The sequence below is a fragment of the Cynocephalus volans genome, chromosome 3 (genome assembly GCF_027409185.1).
Source record: "Cynocephalus volans isolate mCynVol1 chromosome 3, mCynVol1.pri, whole genome shotgun sequence".
Lineage (NCBI taxonomy): Eukaryota > Metazoa > Chordata > Mammalia > Dermoptera > Cynocephalidae > Cynocephalus > Cynocephalus volans.
The window spans coordinates 84,377,229-84,397,777 of NC_084462.1; the positions used below are offsets into that span (position 1 = coordinate 84,377,229).

The window sequence follows — 20,549 nt, forward strand, 5'->3', positions numbered from 1 at the left end:
AGTCTCTTTAGCATGTTCAGAGTTACGAGAAAATACAGATAGAAAATTAAATGATATATGGTATAAACAATTCAGGAGCAGAATGAGAACTTGACAAAGGAATAGAATCAATTTTAAAAAAACCAAATAGAAATTCTAGAAATAAAAATACATTGTCTGAATTGAAAAACTTGATAGAAAGCTCCAATATCAGACTTAATCAAACAGAGGAAAGAATAAGTGAGCTAAAAGATAAAATATAAAATACAAAAACTTATCCAATCAGAGGAACAAAAAGAAAAAAGAATAAGAAAAAAAAAAAAATAGAAATACAGCAAATATCAGACTCCCTCAAGTGAAATAACCTCTACATAACTGAAACACCTGAAGGACAAGAAAAAGGAAGAGACCTAAAAAGCATATATGAGGTAATAATGACTGAAAATTTCCCAAGTATGGAGAAAGATGACAGCATCCAGACACAAGAAGCCCAGAGGTCACCAATCAAATACAGTCCAATGAGGAACACCCAAGACACATCATAATCAAATTATTAAAAACCAAAGACAAAGAGAGAATACTGAAAGCAGCAAGAGAAAAGAAACACAGAACATTCAATGGAACCCCAATACATCTCTCAGCAGAAACCCTACAGGCCAGAAGAGAATGGAATGATATATTCAAAGTGCTGAAGAAAAAAGACTGTCAGCCAAGAATTCTGTATCTGGCAAAACTAACCTTCAAATATGAAGGAGAAATAAAGTCTTTCCCAGACAAACCAAGGCTAAGGGAATTTATCAACACTAGACCTGCCCTATAAGAAATGCAAAAGGGAATTCTTCAATCTGAAAGAAAATGATGGTAAAGAGTAGCAAGAAAACATCTGAAGGTACACAACCACTGATAGAGTAAATACACAATCTCAGAATATTTCAGTGTTGTAATGGTGGTAAATATTAAAAGATATAACTTGAAACAACAAAATGTCAAGAAATGGGGGGGGAATGATGCCAAAGTGTAGAGGTGGCTTTGTTGTTTTTTTTTTCCTTAGATATCAAAGTTAAGTTGTTAGTAGTCTAAAATGATCTATTATAACTATAACATGTTTTTTGTAAGTCTCATGGTAACCATGACTCAAAAACTTATGAGGCATACTAAAAATAAATAAGAAGAAATCAAAATGTAAAGCTAGAGAAAACCACTCAACCACAAAGGAAGACAGTAAGACCAGAAAAAAAGGAAAAGAAGTATCTACAAAACAACCAGAAAAAAAAAATAGTGAAATGACAGTAACAAGTCCCTGCATATCAACAACAACACTAAATGTAGACAGATTAAATGCCCCAATTAAAAGACACAGAGTGGCCAAATGGATTATAAAACAATAACCAACAATGTGCCACCTACAAGAAACTCACTTCACTTATAAGACACACATCAACTGAAAGTGAAGGGATGGAAAAAGATATTTATGCAAATGGAAACCAGACAAAAGCAGGAATAGCTATACACAGATCAGATAAAACAGACTTCAAGCCACGGAAATTTAAAAAGTTAAGGCAGGTCATTATATAATAATAAAGGGATCAGTTCATTAAGAGGATATAGCAATTCTAAATATATATACATCCAACTCCAGAGACCCAGTTATATAAAACAGTTACTATTGGACCTAACAGGAGAGATTGACTCCAATATAACAATAGCTGGGGACTTTAACACCCCGCTTTTAGCAAAGGACAGATCATCCAGACAGAAAATTAACCAGAAAACATCAGAATTAATCTCTACTCTAGGCTGATTGGACCTAAGAAACATACACAGAACATTTCATCCAGCAGCTACAGAATACATACTCTTCTCAGCAGCACATGGAACACTCTCTAGGATATACCATATGTTAGGTCACAAAACAAGTCTCAACAAATTTTTAAAAACCTTCTCCAACCACAGTGGAATAAAACTAGAAATCAAAAACAAAAGGGACACTGAAAATCGTATGAATACATGGAAATGAAGCAACATGTTCCTAAACAACGAATGGGTCAAAGAAGAAATTGAAAAGGAAATAAAACCTTCCTGGAGACAAATGAAAATGAAAACACAGCATACTAAATCCTATGGGATACAGTAAAAGCAGTTCTAAGAGGGCAGTTTATATAATTTGCATCAACATTGAAGGAACTGGAAACCATCATGTTAAGTGAAGAAAGTTAGGCATGACAAGTCAAATAAAAAAAAAATGATATCACTTACATGTGGAATCTAAAAAAAAAAAAAAAAGTGGTCCACATAGAAGTAGAGAGTAGAACAATGGTTACCAGAAGTGGGGACAAAAGAGGGCGTAGGAGGAAAAGTGGTGGACTAATGGGCACAAATCTGTGCTATCTACCCTAAGTGAATCATTGTGCAGTATATACATGTATTGAAACAACATATCATACTCCATGAAAACGTACAAGTAAATATTATAATATTTTTAATAAAAATAAAATGTGGTGTTGCAAGTTAACTATGGGTATTGAAAAGATTTCTTAAATAGGAAACAAAATGCCCAAACTATAAAAAACACATTCATGCCCACACACAAACACTTTGCTCTTCAAAAGACACTAGTAGGAAAATGGAAAAGAAAGTTATAAACCACGGCAATATGTGCAACCTTTATTTCTGACAACAGACCTTTATCCAGAATATATAAAGAACTATTACAACTCAATAATAATAAAATAAACATCCCAATTTGGAAGTGGGAAATAATTTGAACAGAAACTTCACCAAAAAAGATATATGAATTGCAAATGAGCACATAAAAAACGGTAAATTTTATTAAGATTCAGGAAAATACAAATTAAAATCACAATTAGATACTAATGTATGCCTATTCGAATGGCTAAAATTAGGACTAATCATACCAAGTGTTGGCAAGCCATTTTGCAATTTTTAGAAATATTAAACACACACATACCTGTCACACAACCCAAAAGAAATGAATGATAGATTTATACAAGGACTTATACACAAATATTCATAGCCACCTAATTTTAAAAAAAATTCAAATGTTGATTGTTAAATGAATGGATAAACATACTGTGGTAAATCTGTACAATGGAATATTACTCCAAATTAAAAAGAAACACATAATAACATGGACGAATCTCAAAATAGTTGTAGTGAGTGAAAGAAGCCAGACAAAAGAGTATACATAACATATAATTACATTCACATATAATAATAAACTTTCCAAACTAATTCATAGTATCAGAAAGCAGATCAGTGGTTGCCTGGGGATGGTGGAGCGTTGGTTGGAACAGTTTGCAAGAGGAACATGAAATAAGTTTATTGGAGTGATGGACGTCTTCATTATCTTGATTGTGGTGATGGTTTTTTGGCTAGTTACATATGTCAAAACTAATCAAATCATACACTTTAAATATGTGCAGTTTTATTTATTCAACTATATCTCAATAAACCTGTTACAAAGAGAGAGACCTATACCTGAATCTACTCTGTTCAATATTTTTCAATTTCCATAAAAAGTAAAATTTCTATAAGCATCTCAAAAGCTACTTATTAAATATAATTTTTAAAAGTTGAGAAAAATGTCCTCAAAACAATACTCAAATCCATTAATGAATTAATGGAGTATGAATAGGGAGAACAGATACCAGCTACATATATAATTTACTTTAATTGATTCATTCATTCGACAAATATATGCCTGGATATATACTGGTGAACAAAAGAGAAGTAAGATTTTTCCTCATGGTTACTTCCATAATTAACACAAACTTATCAAATCTGAATAAGCAAAAGCTCACAATGATTCCTCAAAATCAAGATAATGATAAAAACTTTATTCAGTAGATTATTTATATCACTTAATCCTAGATTACATTGAAAGATATTTTTAAATGTCCTATATTTTTAAATCATTTATGCAGTTTTCATTGCCTTCAAAATAAAACCCAAACTTGTTTTAGACTGAGATGTCCTTCACAGGTTGGTCTGTGCCCTCATATGTTAATGTACATAAGACACACAAGGATTTTTTATTAATATTGCAGATTTCTGTACTGTTCAGGTTTTCTGACTGCATAGATTAGGAATGGGCTCAGAATCTGCAAACCCAACCAGTAGCCGATATGATCCCAACCTTGGCGGTTTGGATTTCTTACTTTGTGAAACACTGCACTAGCCTGAGTAAACAATGAAATGATTAATGAAGCCTAAATACAATGACACATTATGCAAATAAAGAAACAGATGTGAATGAAAATCTCACCAAATTATATAAATGCAATATTGGCTACTAAGATCACACTTCAATCTCCAGATGAGTTCACTTGATTAAATTAAATTAAGTGAGAAACAAAATTGAATGATCTTCAGTAAACAAAAAAGTTTTAGAGCATCCTCAAAATCTGAGCAAACGCAATGATAAAACACAGATTCCAAACACAGAGAGAAGATATCCAGGTTTTTTAGGGCTAAGTTTTATAGAAAAAGGTGGCTCTGAACTCTGATATTAAAAGCAAAATTAAAAACAAAACAAAGACATTCCCTTCCTTGTGTCATTGCTCGTTTTTATACTTAGCTCAATTTAGTTCATAATTTTAAATTTATTTTTGCCATAACTAAATAAATAACTAAATAAATTTACTTCACTTCTTTTAACACAGTTACAAAAAGTCAACTAAAATCTTTGTATATTTTTGATGGTATAAGATGAATAGTAAATCTGGGAAATTTTAATATATTCCATGATTTTATAATGTATCTTTTACTGGTCATGTTCTGATTTAAGATACTTGGTAAATGTAAGGAATTTATTTGATTAAAAAGAAAATCGCTTTAAATAACTTTTGATTTACATTTCTTAGCAGGTGTTTGTTTTCATTCAATAGTCATTTATCAGATGGTCCATCCCAGCCTAAAGACACAGTTTTGAAGCCAGTCATTGGTTTTCCGATCTTTAGGAAAACTACTCTGACCTCCAGAAAGGCCTGAAGAGTGAATGAGAAAACAAATCTAGTCCACAAAGCTGTCAGAGATCTGAGAAGGGCTTCCCAGGACCTATGATGAGATGAGGACACGTCAGGGATTAAGAGAGACTTTCTCCTCCTAACAAGAAAATGAAAGAGTAAAGTCTCTCAGATGGTGATCAGGAGACACCAAGGCCATCAGGAAGAAAAGAATTTGGTTTGGGGAAAAAGAAAGAAGAAAGTGAAAAGGCAAGCTTGATACTACATTGGTCGCATATCAAACAAAGATGAGACCACTTTCTCCACAATTAGGAGGAATTTGGGGAAGGTAAAAATGGGTGATTCAGAGGTAGAAAAGGGTGAAAATTGGGATATTTAGATTTATTTCTTTTGTAATTGGAATTTTAATTGGATTCAACATAAACTTTGACCATAACTGTCTTGACCAGTATAGGGAATAAGAAATAGTTAAACCAGATCTCTATAGTAAGTCTGAATATATTCACATTCTACTAAGTGTTTTGTCTATTTCTGCTATTTCTGGTATGCATATCATTTAGGGTGGTCTTAATATATTGTCAGGATACCCTCTCCAATGATCAGATTGCAAGTGCTTGCTTGGCAGTCTGCTATTATTTTGTTTGTATGGCCTTCAACATGGGGGTGTGAAATAAAACCCCAATGTACAACATTAAAATTTGATTAGATTTTGGAAACCACCTAATAATATGTCCTTATTTTATATAGGAGAAAACTGAGACCCAGGAAAATTAGATAATTTGCCCAAGGTCTCATAGCTAGTGGCATTTTGTTAAGATGATGATTTTTACAGATTCTTCTAGAACAGTCATAAATTTTAATCCATCTTCCTTATCTTTGAGGCACAGACTTTAGGTTGTAATTTGTGGGAAAGGACTTGCTCTATTAAATATTTAAATTTGTTAAATCCAATATGCACAGTTATTTTGAAAGCAGGTTTTTCTGACAAAACTTTATTACTAAAAAGCCACGATGAAATAGGTCTTTAGCATTCTTTTTAATTTTTTTTTTTTTTTTTGGAGAGGTGCACATTTTTTTCTTTTGAGACAATGGGATATTTATGAAAGAAACCAGGAAAAAAAAGAATACTTTTTATATCAAATAAAAACCAAATATTGGGAAATATTTGTCTCCATATCCAAAGAATCACACTGTATGAGGCTCAAACTAAAAATGTATAATATCACTGAATTGATATTTACTGATAAAAGAGGAAAAATACTATGTTTTTACAGCTTACTTTTGGAAAACTTTGTCATTGTCATGAGAGTATAAACTTTATATAAAATAAATACATTTTTAACTTTAGTGGAATAAAATCCATTCATTTCCAAAATGGTGTACTTACTGATTCAGGATGGGCGTGTAGGCAGTTTTATCCTCATCAATAATAGTGACCATCAGTGTAATAAGTTGGGGCCAAAAATCCAAATTCTTGGTGGTCGGTCCCTGATCTTCCCGAGGAATGTCCTGTTTCTTACTCTGCTCACAAGGTCACATAACATGCAAAAGAAAAGGTTAAATAGGATGACTTTAGTTAGATGTCACTGCTAAACAGGAAGATTAAAGTGATTATGGAAAAACTCTTAGATCATGTGAGCCAAAGCTACTAAACTCAGGTTCTTTTCTTCAATGAATGGCATCATATAGGATAAAGTCACAGAGGCCAGACTTGTACATCTAATCACTCTTTTTTTGGGGAGAGAGAGGGGGTTTAACTTCCATAACTCGTGTTTTCGTTCTGAAATGGAGGTTTTCCCTCCCTTTGACTATTACAGTTCATGAACTTAAAATTATTTTGTAGAAATTATCCCTTTAATGTGGCTTCTTTCAAGGATAGAGGTTGAATTTTATGTGTACAAAGGTGTATGTGCGTGTGTGAATGTGGGTGTGTGTGTAAAATGTATTCTGCCTAAATATTTTGTCCAAAGTCACATTGGTAGTAAGTATGCAGAGCTTAAATCTACCTGTTTACCAAGTAAGTACTGCAAAATTTTACAATATGTAAATGCCACATGAATTGCCGGGAACTTTCTCACCCTGCTCGCAAATTTTGTTAAGTCTACCTCTTTTTGTTATTTTTAATTTAAATTATCTTTGAATTCTTCTCACTTTACCACACTGCCTGAATTCTTCAACTCTCACCTCTAGAAAGCAGAATGTGACCAGGTATCATCTGAATTTACTTTAAGGTTAACAGAGTACAATAACAATCGTGAAGATTTTGCATATAAATTTCATACTCAATATACATAATTCTTTCCAGCATACAGATAAGTTATTATGGTTATTTTGGTGGGTATTCTTCTCAGACACTTCTACATTTACTTTTTAAAATTAGCCAAAATAATATAGGCAGAGATAACTTTCGCTCCAGTATACACATAAGTGGGAAGCATATGGCTTCTATGACTATTTTTGCTAAATCATTTACAAGCTTATAGGTCCTGGATATCTGAAAACTTCAATTTGTTGCTTAGGAAACTCAAAGACTCTGATGTAAAATGTGTATTAGATTTTATTTGGCCCCATCTATTATCATATCCAATTGCCATGTATTCTGTGACCAGAAGATCAGCCACCTTCTGCTGAATGGTTGTATATGCATAACTTCCAGTGCTGATCAAAACATGCATTTGGATGAGTCATCATCCTATTGTTATCACTTAAGTTAAAATATAGCCCCATAGTAAATCCATTTACCACTAGAGACCTCCACACACAGATTATAATGAACCTTTAGGCATGTGTGCTTCCCTAGGGTATTTACAAAAGCTATTGACATATATATGTTCAAAATGCAACAGATGTTAAAACTTGCAGAGCTAAATTCAAATGGTCACAAAATTAGTCACTGACATAAATGACTTCACATAGCAAGAACTATAAGCAAGCTCCAAAAGGTCTTAAGAATCTTCTTGTATATCTGATCCCTGAGAACCACTTGAAACTCCTTGGTAGGTTTCCCCTTTCAACTCCCAAGATATATCAAGGTATATCTTTTTTTTTCCTTTTAGAAAAAAAAAAAGGCAATAATACAAGCTTATAAATATCCAGCTTTGCCGACTTTTAAGTTAAAATTTTTATTGAAATCTATATTTATTTTGTAAACAGGACTTTATTATTGTCACAATAATGTAATTATTTACATATTATATTAAACTCAATAGATTTCTCTCTCTATGAAGCATGTAGGAATCTGGAGAACCTGGTGAGTTGTGAAGGTTGTAAATAAAATTAGTTCTGATGGTCACAGTGGACTATATTAGAATATGATCATTAATCATCATGATGTGTACATAGCCAAACTACATGTCTTACATTTTAAGTGAGGGATTAAATGAAAAAAAATTACTATAGATGATATGTCTAACATCACAGCCACTTATCATTCTGCAAAGAGTGATATGGAAAGAGAAAGAAGCAGTTGAGTAAGCATTAATTCCAAAGTCCCTTAGGTGTCACGAATTGCCCTTCCATCATTCTTTTTTATGACAATAGAGGATTATTGATGCTGCCATTTTTTTGCACCAAATTCTGTATGTTGCTTCAGCATAAACCAAACTGGATGCTGAATCATTAAGTTTTTACATAGGATACCACAACAGTATCATAAATCAGGCTTTACCTACTATAGTACTACATTTTATTATACTGCGTGCCTAAAAGAATGGGGTACCATCAGGTGTGCTGTAATATTTACTTGGTTTCTTAAGAATTAAAATTTTCTGAGTAATACTTTATTAATATACCCTAGAAATCTACTAGCGTATTTGACTTTATGATCGGAAAAATTAAGGTAATGGTAGTAGAAATTTAGAAAAACTAATAATAAGTGTATTTATATTTACCAAAACCCTTATGAATTAATATTTATCATAAAAATATAGTAATTATAAAGTCATTAATAACAACAAACAAATAACATTATAATACATTTATAAAAATATGACAGATCAGTTGTAATTATAGTGATTATTATAATAGTGGCTAATAATTATTTTCTTAATAGCTTATTGAGGAAAGAGACTTGAAAGAAAATCTGTGAAGGTGTAATAGGGAGAGAATATTTGAATGTGGAAAGTTGCCAGGATATAGAGTAGGCTGAAGAAAGCTTCTCAGTGGTCATATTTATAAAAGTTATTTCACTACAGGAAAGCTTATATAGACAAACTGATGAGATGTACACTACACTTTTGTGATACCAAGTAAAAAATATGAGCATATTCCACCAAAAAGAGACCAATATATAGAGAGAATCATTATAGGCAAAAGAAGTATTGAAATAACAGATATCTTTATGTCAGAAGGACTTTATGCAACACTTTTAAAGTTGCCGTGAAATATTTTTGTGACATTCCATGTATTTTCAATGAGCATATAACTGTGAAATACCTCCTCTAAAAAGCTGACCAGAAGAGAGTTGGAGGGAGATATTTGGTGGAGAAATGCAAAGATAGGACATTTAAGTGCAAATGCACATGACAAATGCGTATTTGAAGAATTACTAGTAAGATGGGCTACAACAGCTTTTGACAAAATGTGTTTCTCTAATATTAATTCTACCAATGTTAGTGAGTATCACACATACACATAACTGATACACACACAGCATCCACACTCGAATAATTTAAGAAAACATTTCCTTAAATGAAGTTAGATTATTTCCAGACTTCTTGACAACTCTCCTAAGCTAATGTGCATTGTTATTCTCTAAGATCGTGGTTCTCAAACTTTAGTGTATTTTGGCATCCCTGGGAAATCTCACTAAAACACAGATTTTTAGGCCCCACCTCCAGAGTTCTTGATTTAGCAGGTCAAGATTAGGTCTGAGATTTGCATTTATAATGACCTTTAAGTAATGCTGGTGCTGCTGGTCCAGAGGCCAACTGAGGACCACTTCTGTAAGAGCTAATACTAGAACATCAGTTTCTTAAATGTATTTGAACTTGGTAAAGTCTTCCTCTACCTTCTGATTCTCCCACCTCATCTTGTAAAACTTTCCAATAGATGAGCATTCCTCTGAACATGTTGGTAAACTAAAGATTAGAGAAATGTGAGAGTCCCGAAGGACATTGTGTGTTATGTCAAAGAGTATGCATTTAAACCAAACTTGTTAAGGATCATTAAAAGATTTTAAACAAGCAAGTATTTGTTACATTTGTGTTTGAAGTGACTTGACAGCACAAGTTTAGTAAAGAGGAAGAGACACTCTTATGAAAAAGTTAAGTAAGGGCCGAGCCCGTGGCGCACTTGGTAGAGTGCTGCGCTGGGAGCGCGGCGACGCTCCCGCCGCGCCGCGGGTTCGGATCCTATATAGGAATGACCGGTGCACTCGCTGGCTGAGTGCCGGTCACGAAAAAATGACAAAAAAAAAAAAAAAAAAAAGTTAAGTAAAATTGGTAGAACTCATTGAACAGTTGCTGAAGAAACAAACAAACAAACAAAAAAACAAAAAAAGAGAGAGAGAAATCAAGGAGAACTATCCAAAAGGTAATTAGGTAGACCAGTCTGTAGTTTCAAATGCATTTTGAATGGTTGATGTAGATAGAAGAATTCCAGGATATATGCAGCAGCTGAAGTTATGTAGTATGTAAGATTACTCAAGGAGAGGAAGGATAATGCCACCACAGATCAAATCTTGGGGGGAAAATATCTAAAAATGAAAAAAAAAAAGAATTTATAAAGAATTTATAAAAGAGAGGCATAGGTGGGAGAGAGCGGCCCCTGTTGAAATAGGAGAGAAGGGGATCCAGAGTATATGTAGGAGGATTAGCTTCAAGCATAAATAAAGAACATAGCTTCCTCTGAGTCAGATGATAAAGGGTCTTGCAAATAAGTCTTGCTGATGGTGAGAAAGGACAGCTACATATTTCCAACCAGAGAGAAGAGGGGGTAGGACAGGGTACTGGAGAAATTGTAAAGGTGTGAAATAGCACCTGTAAGGAATAAGAGAGAACCTTGAGTTGGACCAGAGTGGCAATACCAAATAGCTTTGAGAGCTCTGGTGAGGGTAGGTTCCTGAACTTACAGAGGTACTACTTTGGATCATCGTGAGTTTTTTCCAGTACTGGATCTAGAAGCCAAGGAAACAGAGTGTTGGACTTGTAACTGGAGTGTACGATGAAAGCAGGAAAAAAAAAAAAAAGAGAGAGATTTAAATGTTTGACAAGAATAGTTGAAGTGCTAGAACAAATATGTTTTTTGGTCTGAAGGAAAGAAGAAAAGAAATGGGAGGGAAATTAGAGGAACAAGTCTAGAGGGAGTAGGGAGTGAAAAAGATGGGCAAAAGACAGGGTCAGTAGGATGTTTGTGTTTAGGCATTCAGGTCATGGGAGTGGAAGGCAAGAATAGAGATTAGGTGAAGGGCTCTAGATCTATATGGTCTAGAAGAGCCAAAGAAAATGATTCCTCAGGTAAAATAATGAAGCTGTGGCATCTCTGAACAGTACTTACAAAATTTGTGTGCTTATGTGTGCATGTAAGTAGGTGACTGCTGCAATATGCATAGCAAGATGGCTTTAGTTCAAGGCAGGTAAGCAATGATTAAAGGTCTTGGCAACAAGGTTTAATGATGCTAAGAATTTGAAAAATTGGGACAGGATGAATATAAAGACATCAAAAAAGAAAATGAGATAGAGGTGGACCTGAATATTTAAAAAGAAATAATCTTTAAAATGTGATAAAATGTCACAAGACAAATTAATATCAAACCATGAACTAGATAGCTCTTTTATAATGTATTTGCAACTTTCTATGACTCTGAGTTGGTTGTTTACCTCCTCATACTTCTGAGATAAGGAAATATTAGCCCTGGCAGTTCACAGATGTAAAAAATGAGAACTCTGTCATTGGTTTTAGAAGCAGAACATAAAGTTTCAGATGCTCAGGGGATTTAAGATCCTTGTGAAGAGCCATGTGAACAGTTTATTAGCTAAGAAAAGGTGTGCATTTATCTTCACTACACTTAGACAGGATTCAGGAAGACAGTTTCTCTAGATGCCTTTTCCCGAGTTCAAGAAAACCTGTTGGGTCGTTCTTGACATCAGTGGGGCCACCCTTCTTGCTTCTCTCTTGCAGATACTGCTGTTCTCCACTTACTGCCTAAGACTATCTCCATCCCCTCCAAGAGGACCAACAGGGGCATCTTTTCAACTTATTCTAAGTTCAATCCTCACAAAAATGCCATTAACCTTGAAGACTGAATATATAAACAATGGCTAGACCGTATGTGACAGAACTCTGACCCAATCTCTGTAGCACTCAGTCCAAGTAGCCAAACCACAATCTCTGTAGCAATTGGCCCAGAATGGTCATGGCTTGGACAATGGCTGCCAGCTTTCTTATATTTTGCCCCTACTTCCAACTCAGCACCAACCAGAGACAGCCAAATTTGCTCCCCAAACCAAACACATAGGATGTCCCACTTCTACTTAGCTGACTCCATGCCAACAGCCTCTAATCATATCACGACTGAAGCCCTCCCTGTTTGTCCATAAAGGCTTTCCAACTTCCCTACCTGCCTTTGAGTTTCTGCCAAATTCAAGTCATGGTGGCAAGATCTGAATAAATAACCTTTATTTGTTCTCATTTGGGTGGCCTTCATTTATTTCCAAATATTAAAGACAAATATCATTATTCTCATTTTAGATATGAGTAAACTACGGGTTGCCTTAATTCCTCCCTCTTCTTAACTGAAAGCAAAACATGTAGACCATGTTTTAAAACTTATAGCTTTGTTTTGTCCTTTTTAGCCTCCACTCCAAAACCTGTTTATTTTGTTTATAGACACTGATGTCAATCATCACCTCACACTAATCATACTGAGATAATTTTTATGCTGAGTTACATATCTTGAATGAGAAGGAAAGATTTCAGAGAATAAAATTATAGCTGCCTATGTGGAATCCCCATGCACTTCCTGAGATATTAACTGGCATCACTGCTTAGCACTCACTTGAAAGTTAGAGGCACAATAGCTAGACCCACTAGATGATTATGTTCCTCAGAAAGGCCCAGAGAAGACACCATTCACCAGTGCAACCAGGATAGTGCTGTTGAGAGGGGCATTAGCATCACTAAAAAGTCTATTGGTGGCTCTGTTCTGTAGGCCAGGATGATGAATAGAAAGACTGCTTTAGAACTAGGTTTGTCAGTCTAGTCTAAGTCTGGTTCTAAGCCATTTGATTTCCTCCTGGTTTAGAGAGTTCTTAATTGTCATTGTTTTATCACCAACACCCTACTGTCCCAAAGGTTTCAACGAGAGTTACTAATCCTTACTGTTCTTATAACCACAGGCCTTTCATTTGCTTCTCACAACTAGTGTTGGTTTAATTCTGTTCAATTTGGGGCACTATGTTGAACCAGATATGAACACAATAGGAAGATCAAGGGATTTCAGCTCTCAGATCTTCACAGACTGCCTACTCTGCTTACCCAAATAGAAAACCATCAAAATAATATGATGGTGTCCAGAATGACTATGTTAAGATTGCTTGTCTTGGTAATCCTAGAAGGTTAAAGCCCACTGTTTGATCAATTACACCTAAGCAAAATGACATGACTCTCTGCTTTTGGTGTGAAGGGATGGACAGGAAATAAAAAAAAACAATATTTGAAAATATTTTGTAGAGGCTTTCACTTAGTGGAAGGAGAAAAATGAAAAGAAGAGTTGTTAAGATGTATGTGTGATTTATGTGAGCTAGTTAGCCACCATACCAGAGAGTTCTATAATCCCTGCTTTGTCAGCTCAGACAAAAACAGTGACTAGATTCCAGGGTCTTGCATCTGGAGTAAAATCAAGGAGATTGTCCACATACAAGATAAAAGAGGAAGAAATACAGAAGTTAAAAATGAATGTATAAGTAAATGCAAATTATTTTTGTCCTCGCTTCTTCACGACTTTTGCCAACAGCTCATAGTTCCACCCACAGCATTCTTTTCTTTGTTTTTTAATCATGCCATAGTACTGAAAAGGCTGCAGACAACATCTATTGCAATATCTATTGCAATTTCTGCATTCTACAGATGATGTACCTAAGCCTGAGATAGTTTAAAGTGGTCCATCCAATGTCATATAACGTCAGAAAAATCAGAAAACCCAGACCTTGAAAACGTAATATTCTCAAGAGAGCCTACTTCACTCTACCTTCCTTCTCCTAATAATAAAATTACTCATGTTGGATAGTGGGAAAGAATCATATTTTGTGTGCCAAAGCATAGTGAAGCAAATGAAGGTATTATCAATAGGGCTTATTACCTCTCTCCCTAATTAAAAAGTTTGAGAGTCATTGCTAAATGGAAATACCAAAGTTTTTGATTGACAACTTAAGAAGTTTCCTGATGTAGCTTAAAATCTAATATAAATGAGGCATTTGCTTTAAGATGATGCCAATATTTTCCATTACTTTTTAAATTTGCCTTTGGCAAAGTTCACTCCATCCCTTATACAGACCGTCTGCAACTTCATCAACTTTGATCCACCTACTTCAAAGGTTGTTTCCACTATTAGTCTTTAATGCCACTGTCAGAGTTGCTTTCTTCAGCCACTGAATTTTACTGACATATGGTAACTTACTTAAATTTTGTCCATGAATGGGAGAGATACGGAAGTATCTCTGGGTACCTGGATTCTCTAATTGGCTGGATCTTAATCATATACTTAATGACTAGCCCTTAGTATTCTGGCCATGCCATGGAACTCATAGTTTACTTTCACCACAGATAAACCAGTGGCACCTTTACCTTTCTGGGAGAGCTAGGACAGAGTCTATGTTGCAATTGCCCTGATCTGTTGTATAACTGGCTTTTAAAGTCCATACCAAACATGTCTTGGGAAAAGGTGAATTGCAACCTATACAGAGAATCTAAAAGAAACACTGAGGAGCGAAATTTGAGACTAGACTAAATTTAAAACTGCTTTTTCCTTCTTCCTCCTCCTCCTCTGTTTTCCATGTTTTTCTAAGTCCAGTGCTTGTATCATCTACATCAGAATCACTTGGGTTGCTTGTTAGACAGACAGTTGATTTTCTTTTCTTTTTTTTTTTTTTAAATTTTTAATTTTATTTTTATTTTTTTTATTTTGTCGATATACATTGTGGCTGATTATTGCTCCCCATCACCAAAACCTCCCTCCCTCCCTTCTCCCTCCCCCCTCCCCCAACAATGTCCTTTCTGTTTGCTTGTCATATCAACTTCAAGTAGATGTGGTTGTTATATCTTCTTCCCCCCCACCCGGTTTGTTTTTGTGTGTGTGTGTGTGTGTGTGTGTTTGTGTGTGTGTGTGTGTGAATTTATATATTAATTTTTAGCTCCCGCCAATAAGTGAGAACATGTGGTATTTCTTTTTCTGTGCCTGACTTGTTTCACTTAATATAATTCTCTCAAGGTCCATCCATGTTGTTGCAAATGGCAGTATTTCATTCGTTTTTATAGCTGAGTAGTATTCCATTGTGTAGATATACCACATTTTCTGTATCCACTTGTCTGATGATGGACATTTGGGCTGGTTCCAACTCTTGGCTATTGTAAAGAGTGCTGCGATGAACATTGGGGAACAGGTATACCTTCGACTTGATGATTTCCATTCCTCTGGGTATATTCCCAACAGTGGGATAGCTGGGTCGTATGGTAGATCTATCTGCAATTGTTTGAGGAACCTCCATACCATTTTCCATAGAGGCTGCACCATTTTGCAGTCCCACCAACAATGTGTGAGAGTTCCTTTTTCTCCACAACCTCGCCAGCATTTATTGTTCAGAGTCTTTTGGATTTTAGCCATCCTAACTGGGGTTAGATGGTATCTCAGTGTGGTTTTGATTTGCATGTCCCAGATGCTGAGTGATGTTGAGCATTTTTTCATATGTCTGTTGGCCATTTGTATATCTTCCTTAGAGAAATGCCTACTTAGCTCTTTTGCCCATTTTTTAATTGGGTTGCTTGTTTTCTTCTTGTAAAGTTGTTTGAGTTCCTTATATATTCTGGATATTAATCCTTTGTCAGATGTATATTTTGCAAATATTTTCTCCCACTCTGTTGGTTGTCTTTTAACTCTGTTAATTGTTTCTTTTGCTGTGCAGAAGCTTTTTAGTTTGATATAATCCCATTTGTTTATTTTTCCTTTGGTTGCCCGTGCTTTTGGGGTCGTATTCATGAAGTCTGTGCCCAGTCCTATTTCCTGAAGTATTTCTCCTATGTTTTCTTTAAGAAGTTTTATTGTTTCAGGGTGTATATTTAAATCCTTAATCCATTTTGAGTTGATTTTAGTATACGGTGAGAGGTATGGATCTAGTTTCATTCTCCTGCATATGGATATCCAGTTATCCCAGCACCATTTGCTGAAGAGGCAGTCCCTTCCCCAGTGAATAGGCTTGGTGCCTTTGTCAAAGATCAGATGGCAGTAAGTGTGTGGGTTGATTTCTGGATTCTCTATTCTATTCCATTGGTAAGTGTGTCTGTTTTTATGCCAGTACCATTCTGTTTTTGTTATTATAGCCTTGTAGTATAGCTTAAAGTCAGGTAGTGTTATGCCTCCAGCTTTATTTTTTTTTGCTCAGCATTGCTTTGGCTATGCGTGGTCTTTTATTGTTCCATAATGTCTGGATAGTTTTTTCCATTTCTGAGAAAAATGTCTTTGGAATTTTGATGGGGATTGCATTGAATTTGTATATCACTTTGGGTAGGTAGTATGGACATTTTCACTATGTTGATTCTTCCAATCCAAGAGCATGGGATATCTTTCCATCTTCTTGTATCCTCTCTAATTTCTCTCAGCAGTGGTTTGTAGTTCTCATTATAGAGATTTTTCACCTCCTTGGTTAACTCAATTCCTAAATATTTTATTTTTTTGGTGGCTATTGTAAATGGGCAGGCTTTCTTCATTTCTTGTTCTGCATGTTCACTATTGGAGAAAAGAAATGCAACTGATTTTTGCGTGTTGATTTTGTATCCTGCTACTGTGCTGAAATCATTTATCAATTCCAACAGTTTTTCTGTAGAGGTTTTAGGCTGTTCGATATATAGGATCATGTCATCTGCAAACAGGGACAGTTTGACTTCATCTTTTCCAATCTGGATGCCCTTTATTTCCTTCTCTTCTCTGATTGCTCTGGCTAGTACTTCCAACAGTATGTTGAATAGGAGTGGTGAGAGTGGGCATCCTTGTCTAGTTCCTGTTCTTAAAGGAAAAGCTTTCAGCTTTTGCCCATTCAGGATGATATTGGCAGTGGGTTTGGCATATATGGCTTTAATTATGTTGAGATACTTTCCCTCTGTACCTAACTTATAGAAGGTCTTTGTCATGAATGAGTGCTGAACTTTATCAAATGCTTTTTCAGCATCTATAGAGATGATCATATGGTCCTTGTGTTTGAGTTTATTAATATGGTGTATCACATTTATTGATTTGCGTATGTTGAACCAACCTTGTATCCCTGGGATGAATCCCACTTGGTCGTGATGAATAATTTTACGTATGTGATGCTGTATTCTGTTTGCTAGTATTTTAGTGAGGATTTTTGCATCTATATTCATCAAGGATATCGGCCTGTAGTTTTCTTTTTTGGTTATATCTTTACCTGGTTTTGGTATCAGGATGATGTTTGCTTCATAGAATGAGTTTGGGAGATTTGCGTCCGTTTCAATCTTTTGGAATAGTTTGTAAAGAATCGGTGTCAATTCCTCTTTGAATGTTTGGTAAAATTCTGCTGTGAATCCATCTGGTCCTGGGCTTTTCTTTGTTGGGAGCCTTCTGATAACAGCTTCAATCTCCTTTATTGTTATTGGTCTGTTCAAATTTTTTACATCTTCATGGTTCAGTTTTGGGAGCTTGTGTGTGTCCAGAAATTTATCCATTTCCTCCAGATTTTCAAATTTGTTGGTGTATAGTTGTTTATAGTAGTCTCGAATGATTCCTTGTATTTCAGATGAATCAGTTGTAATATCGCCTTTTTCATTTCTAATTTTTGTTATTTGAGTCTTCTCTCTTCTTTTTTTTGTTAGCCATGCTAATGGTTTGTCAATTTTATTTATCTTTTCAAAAAACCAACTTTTTGATTCGTTGATCTTTTGAATTGTTTTTTGGTTTTCCATTTCATTCAGTTCTGCTCTGATCTTAATGATTTCTTTCCGTCTGCTAACTTTAGGTTTGGATTGTTCTTGTTTTTCTAGTTCTTTAAGGTGAAGTGTTACGTTGTTCACTTGCCATCTTTCCATTCTTCTGAAGTGAGCATTTAATGCAATAAATTTCCCCCTCAATACTGCTTTTGCAGTATCCCACAGGTTTTGGTATGATGTATCATTGTTTTCATTAGTTTCAATAAATTTTTTGATTTCCTGCTTGATTTCTTCTTGGACCCATATGTCATTAAGTAGAATGCTGTTTAATTTCCATGTGTTTGTATAGCTTCCAGAGTTTCCTTTGTTATTAATTTCTAGTTTTAATCCATTGTGGTTTGAGAAGATACATGGGATAATTCCAATTTTTTTGAATTTGTTGAAACTTGATTTGTGACCTAATATGTGATCTATCCTGGAGAATGATCCATGTGCTGCTGAGAAGAATGAATATTCTGAGGTTGTTGGGTGGAATGTTCTGTAGATATCTGCCAATTCCAATTGGTCTAGAGTCTTGTTTAGATCTTGTGTTTCTCTACTGATTCTTTGCCTAGATGATCTGTCTAATAGTGACAGTGGGGTGTTCACGTCCCCTGCTATTATGGTATTAGTGTCTATTTCCTTCTTTAGGTCTAATAGCGTTTGTTTTATAAATCTGGCTGCTCCAACATTGGGTGCGTACATATTTATGATTGTTATGTCTTCTTGATGGATCAGTCCTTTTATCATTAAGTAGTGTCCCTCATTGTCTCTTTTTATGGTTTTTAGTTTAAAGTCTTTTTTTTCAGATATAAGAATAGCTACTCCAGCTCGTTTTTCTTTTCTGTTTGCATGGTAAATCTTTTTCCATCCTTTCACTCTTAGTCTGTGTGAGTCTTTATGGGTGAGGTGGGTCTCTTGTAGGCAGCATATAGTTGGGTCCTCCTTTTTGATCCAGTCAGCCAGTCTGTGTCTTTTGATTGGGGAATTTAAGCCTTTTACATTAAGAGTTGTTATTGAAATGTGTTGATTTATTCCTAGCATTTTATTGGTTGTTTGGTTGTCTTAGGTGTCTTTTTTTCCTTGCTTTCTGATTTACTGTTTGGTTTCTGTGTTTGTTGGTTCCTTAGGTTGTAGATAGTGTTTTTGTTAGCTTGTTTTCTCTTCATGAATGCCATTTTTATTGTACAAGCGGGTTTAGATTTTTCTTAGGTTTTTATGGCAGTGGTAGTTATTTTTCAGGAACCAAACCCAGTACTCCCTTGAGGATTTCTTGTAAGGGTGGTCTTGTGGTAGTGAACTCCCGCAGTTTTTGTTTGTCTGAGAAATATACTATTTGCCCCTCATTTCGGAAGGATAGCCTTGCAGGGTAGAGTATTCTTGGCTGGCAATCTTTGTCTTTTAGTATTTTGAAAATATCATCCCATTCCTTTCTAGCTTTTAGGGTTTGTGATGAAAAGTCTGATGTTAACCTGATTGGGGCTCCCTTATAGGTGATTTGACGCTTCTCTCTTGCAGCTTTTAAGATTCTCTCTTTGTCTCTGAGTTTTGCCAATTTGACTATGACATGTCTTGGAGAAGGCCTTTTTGGGTTGAATACGTTTGGAGATCGTTGAGCTTCCTGGATCTGAAGATCTGTGATTTTTCCTATACCTGGGAAGTTTTCTGCCACTATTTTGTTGAATATGTTTTCAATGGAATCTCCATTTTCCTCCCCTTCTGGAATACCCATGACTCGGATATTTGAGCGCTTGAGGTTGTCTGATATCTCTCTCAGATTTTCTTCAATGTCCTTGATTCTTTTTTGTTTCTTTTTGTCTGCTTGTGTTATTTCAAACAGCCCATCTTCAAGTTCAGAGGTTCTCTCTTCAACTTCGACAAGCCTGCTGGTTAAACTCTCTGTTGTGTTTTTTATTTCACTGAATAACTTCTTCAGTTCAGCAAGTTCTGCTACATTTTTTTTCAGGACATTGATTTCTTTGTACATTTCCTCTTTCAGATCCTGTATAGTTTTCTCGTTTCATCATGATGTCTAGCTGAGTTTTCTTGTATCTCGTTCAGTTTCCTTAGAATTATCACTCGAAATTCCTTGTCAGTTATTTCAAGGGCTTCTTGTTCTATAGGATCTAGAGTTTGAGATTTATTAACTTTTGGTGGTGTACTTTCTTGATTTTTTGTATTTCTGGTATCTTTTTTTTGGTGTTTATTCATTGTGGCAGGGGGTTTCACAGACCACTGGTTTGAGAGTAATGACTAACTAGGATGTTGCTGTGGTTGCCAATTTCGTATGGCTCCCTTCGTGACTGCTCAGTTGGCCTCTAGTGCCTTGTGTGTGTGGTTGCCTCGGGTCTTGGGCTTCTCCAGGGAGCCACCTTTCTGGTCAGCTTGGACTCTGCTGGGCTGGTGGATCACGTACCACAGGGTGTGTGATCTCTGTTGAGCTTTCACTTCCTG

At 35.2% G+C, this 20,549-nt stretch overlaps 1 protein-coding gene across 2 annotated transcripts in view; it reads right to left on the minus strand.

Annotated features, from left to right (window-relative positions):
* The window catches only part of UNC13C (unc-13 homolog C), a 568,114-nt gene that overhangs the window by 230,605 nt on the left and 316,960 nt on the right, over window positions 1-20,549 (minus strand). For both annotated transcript variants that reach the window (XM_063089570.1, XM_063089569.1), the window contains one exon: window positions 6,352-6,485. In XM_063089570.1, the coding sequence (XP_062945640.1) occupies window positions 6,352-6,485 (134 nt within the window). The remainder of the gene's footprint in view (window positions 1-6,351; window positions 6,486-20,549) is intronic.